This window comes from Aptenodytes forsteri, unplaced genomic scaffold (assembly GCF_000699145.1).
Source record: "Aptenodytes forsteri isolate BGI_AS27 unplaced genomic scaffold, ASM69914v1 Scaffold287, whole genome shotgun sequence".
Lineage (NCBI taxonomy): Eukaryota > Metazoa > Chordata > Aves > Sphenisciformes > Spheniscidae > Aptenodytes > Aptenodytes forsteri.
In genome coordinates, this window is record NW_008794854.1 from 3,470,510 (window position 1) to 3,474,947 (window position 4,438).

At 38.9% G+C, this 4,438-nt stretch overlaps 1 protein-coding gene across 1 annotated transcript; it reads left to right on the plus strand.

Annotated features, from left to right (window-relative positions):
- Positions 1-541: 541 nt before the first annotated feature.
- CGGBP1 (CGG triplet repeat binding protein 1) lies at positions 542-4,028 on the plus strand. Its single transcript, XM_019470833.1, has one exon. It carries the CDS (start codon positions 566-568, stop codon positions 1,067-1,069), a length of 504 nt encoding a protein of 167 aa, XP_019326378.1. The 5' UTR covers positions 542-565; the 3' UTR covers positions 1,070-4,028.
- Positions 4,029-4,438: the final 410 nt, after the last annotated feature.

Genomic DNA, 4,438 nt, shown 5'->3' on the forward strand with positions numbered 1-4,438 from the left:
TTTTGGGTTGTTTGTTTTGTTGAGGTTTTTTACTGGCTTTTGTAAGTGACAGTGATGGCCTTCTTGCCTGATATTTGGACAACTAAGTTTTTGCTAACAGAACTAAGACACATTTTCAGGAAGTAAACAGAAAAATACTGACTCAACATAACTAAGAAACTGTGAAATATGTTAAAAATATTAAGAAGAAAGCACGCTTTACACTAAAGGGTAAAGAATAAAAACTGTCTTCAAGAAAATGAAAAAAAAATCTATTTGACTTTCAGTGATGAACAGATTGAGTTTTGAGGGTTCTGTTGAGCTCTGTAGTTGTAGAAACTAAAAAGTATTTTACTCTGACCCACGAGGAGCTCGGTCTCCTAAGTTCTTTGGACTTTGAGATGAAGAACCTTTCAATAATAGTTTCACACAGGTATCTTACGTGTAATTATCTCTTAGATGTCAATAAGCGCTGTATTGAATATTGAATAGACTGCATCCAGAACTATTTGGTTGAAATCATTAGCGCGCTTTAACAGCAATTTTTTTTTCCCCAGCTTTCAGGTAAAGTTTATTGAAGGCAACAATGGAACGGTTTGGAGTGAAGTCCGCTCCATCACGTAACCGCTCGAAGACTGCTTTGTATGTGACTCCTCAGGATCGCGTAACTGAGTTTGGCAGTGAGCTGCACGAAGATGGAGGAAAACTCTTCTGTACTTCCTGCAATGTGGTTCTGAATCACGTTCGCAAGTCTGCCATCAATGACCACCTCAAGTCTAAAACACACACAAAGCGAAAGGCAGAGTTTGAAGAACAGACCGTCAGGAAGAAGCAAAGGACTCTGACTGCCTCCCTTCAGTGCAACAGTACTGCCCAGACAGAGAAAACCAGTGTCATCCAGGACTTTGTGAAAATGTGCCTGGAAGCGAATATTCCACTTGAGAAGGCTGATCATCCGTCTGTGCGAGCCTTCCTGTCCCGCTACGTCAAGAATGGCAGTTCGATACCTAAGTCAGACCAGCTAAGGAAAGCATACCTGCCTGATGGGTATGACAATGAGAACCAACTCATCAATACTGAAGACCGTTGAGAAGAAAACTCTTTTCATCATCGTTGTGAAGTTTTACATATTGATGGTGTGGTTTATTTTTATATTCATGCATATATACAGTGTTACATATTGGTTTTACAAGCTATTTTGTATTATTGTAGAAATGACAATCTATTTGTGAACTTAGTGGTATGCCACAGACTGTTGCTAACCCTGCTGTAGACGTCAGAGCTACATTGATGTAGGACTCATGATGAATGTAGGGAACACACCTGGCATACACCTTATCTATGTTCAGTCCAGCTGTAACTGATGCTAAGAAAAAGGCACTTGGATGGAGGACCTCACTTACCTAAACTGTGCATCTAAATATACGAGGAAGATGATGCGATAGGGATTGTTAATCGTGTCAGTGGATTGCTTTGTCCAGTATCCTGTCCGTGAGTGACCAAGAAGAAGTGCTGCACATTTGAAATGCAAGAAGCTGTAGAATGGTTAGTTAAAATATAACTGCTCTGTTGGGGGAGGGTTACTGCAAATTCCTATTCAAGTTCGATTTACGTTCTAAAACGGGAAACATTTTTCTTCTAGAATACTCTCTTATCCTATTTGGTGCAACCATGGATGTATTCATTATCTAGCTTAAATAGCCGGTCTCTTGCACTGACCTCTGAATGCCACTATTCTCACAAAGCTAGGGGTTCTGCAGGTTTACCATGCCCGCTTTTTTAAAATCACTGTTTCATTGTCTCGGTTTAACATGTCCCCTTCAGTTTCAGTGCCGATCTTTCAAAGTTGAGTAGAGAAACCAGTAACTGAGTGTGGTTTGCAGTGCAGCTGGTGGCAAGTGAAACTTATACTGGACCAAGGTCTTAGTAGAGAGGATTAATGCCTTTTTCTTACTGGCGGGACGAAGGATGCTAAATCTAAATTGGGGGTGGGGGAGGCACTAAATTGTGGAGTTGAGAAAGCTTTTTTTACAGTGCCCAGGAGAAGAGGCTCCTCCATCTTTCCCTGAAGGTCCTCTACATCTCTGGCCTTGTCCTCAGCCTTTTAGTCAAAGGAGGTAAAGTGATTAAAATAGTTTTCAAAATAGTTACTGCAAAGGCTATTCAATACCTGTAAGCGCAAATAGGAAAGCGTGTGTACTTTGAAGCTATACTGGAATTACAGACCTGGGCTGTATTTCTTACTCTGTGCCAAGGCCACATCTATTGGACTGGCAAAAAGTAAAATGAGAAATTAAAGAATTTCAATAATGTTACCCTCCCCAAAATCTAGTAAACTGTTACTGAGCTATTCCAAATTACTATGCCAAATAGTCCACTCGATGTAAGCGCTCTATAAAGTTTTTGAATGGAATGAGGGAGCATTGTGCAGAGTGCTGGAATACGACCAACTTCTGCCTGCTCTAGATTTCCTTGAGATGCTCTGAGTTCAGGGAGGTGCCAAGCATCTTCTAGCAGCACAGAAATCCTCCACTCAGTGGGTACAATGGTGTAAGCATGCTTTAACTCCTTCAGGTGGAGCCAGTTCTTCTGTTCAGCTTCCTTTCCCCCGGTAGAGTTTCACGGTATCTGTTTCTCAGTATTTCTTTTATTCCAGATATTTACAGCAATACTAAGTAATTGCTAAAAAGAGACAAAATAACCTGCTTATTTTGTTTCTGTAGCTATTTCCCTAGCTATCTCAAGTGCAGTCTCTTTTGCTGGATTGAGAGAGACTTTCATACTTATTAACAACTGGTTTTTGTGCAATTAACTTCTACAGAAATGCACGTGTTACATTATAACCATGTCTTGCACAGCCTTCTGCTATGAGACGTGTTTGAATAAATGGACAAAACTAAAAAGCAGAAGGCTGCCTATCCGTGTGTACCAGTACATGGGTACACAGTACACTGCTGCACCTTTGGTCCCTGTTGAAGCTAGCGGGACTCCATGCAGTCACAGCAATCCTGTCAATGATACTGGTTGCTGGTTTAGAGCTTCATACAGAAATAATAGTAGTAATTTTTTTCTCTAATCCTAGATATCAAAATCTGCCTTCCAAAATATTTTTTGCTATTGCACAAGCTTGGGTTTAGCTTAAGATCATGAACTGCCTTGGGCTAGAACTGTTTTATAAATCTTCTTAAGCCAAGTGAAAGGTACACTGCCACTAGCCTTTTCTGTCCTGACAGTAATTGCAAGTGTTCTTTTACAGCTGCTGTTTCATTACGGTGAAACAACATCCTTGCTTTAATTTTTTTTTTTTTTTTTTACCTTGTGAATGCTAACTTAGAATTGAAGCAAATACAAAACAATGGAGTGCTGAGAAAACAGGCTTCCATTAAACAAAAGCATCTAGAGAAGATGGTATGATTAAAAGCTATGAATTTGGGCTAGTTAGCTCAGTTCTTGCTAACATGGGATTTCACAGGCTGCACCCCATAACCATTTTATATAGGATTCAATGCTGTATGTTCTTCCCTTGACTGGCAAACCAACAGACATTTTGAAAAGCTTAACGGTAACATTAAATAGGCTCTTGCACAACTGAAAAAAAAACTAGTTACTTTCACTTATACGGTTTTACATAAAAATAAAAGTTAGCAACATCAACAGCTTTTGTTAAAAAAAGAAAGCCGGTCATTTTCAATAAGGCAAAGCAATGTTAGAACACTTAATTTCTCAAAAGCTTACTCTACTTATAAAGCAGTCTGTGTACAGAGCCTCAATTTACAGAATTAATACAATGCTGCAAGTATTTTCAGTAATTATTCTAGTACCAATTTATTTTTTATGCAGAATTACTGCAGCAGGTACGGGCCTGGTGAGGAACCTTATCAGTGTAGCCATAGGCTACCAACTCATAACAATTTGGAAGCAAAAAATGGTCATCAGGATTTTGAATGGAACTGGCTTAATGCCAATGCACAGCAGTTTGTAGGACACTGGTGTCTAGGATATTTTTGTTAAAAAAAAAAAAAAAAGCCACAACAGTTTTCAAGCTTTTTGAAAATCAAGATACCAATCCATTGCAACAAACGTTCATAGTGGAGTAAAACAATGAAGAATAAAGCACTTCCAGGTAAGCTAGAAAGAATAATGAGTAAGTAAGTTTATATTCATGGACATAACCCGGATCATCAGCAAGACAGTTACACTTATTTTCTTTAAAAGTAAAAATGGTTCCACTCAGTCTTGGAACAGAGTCCTGCAAACACTCAAGTTCAGAGCATAATTGTGCCAGTGTGGCTATAGTTGGATAAAGCATAACCTTGGTTTAATTGCTTTTGATCTTAGGAAAGATTTACAGCGGAAGTTTTCTGGTATATCTAAACCTAAGTAACAACTAATTTATAGAACAGAGGCTGTGGTTAAGTTGTTTAACAGTCTCCATGAGGTTTTCCTTTTTTCTGCAAGA

Coding starts and splice junctions, on each gene's coding strand:
- CGGBP1 (XM_019470833.1), top strand. CDS start 566: ATGGAACGGTTTGGAGTGAAGTCCGCTCCATCACGTAACCGCTCGAAG.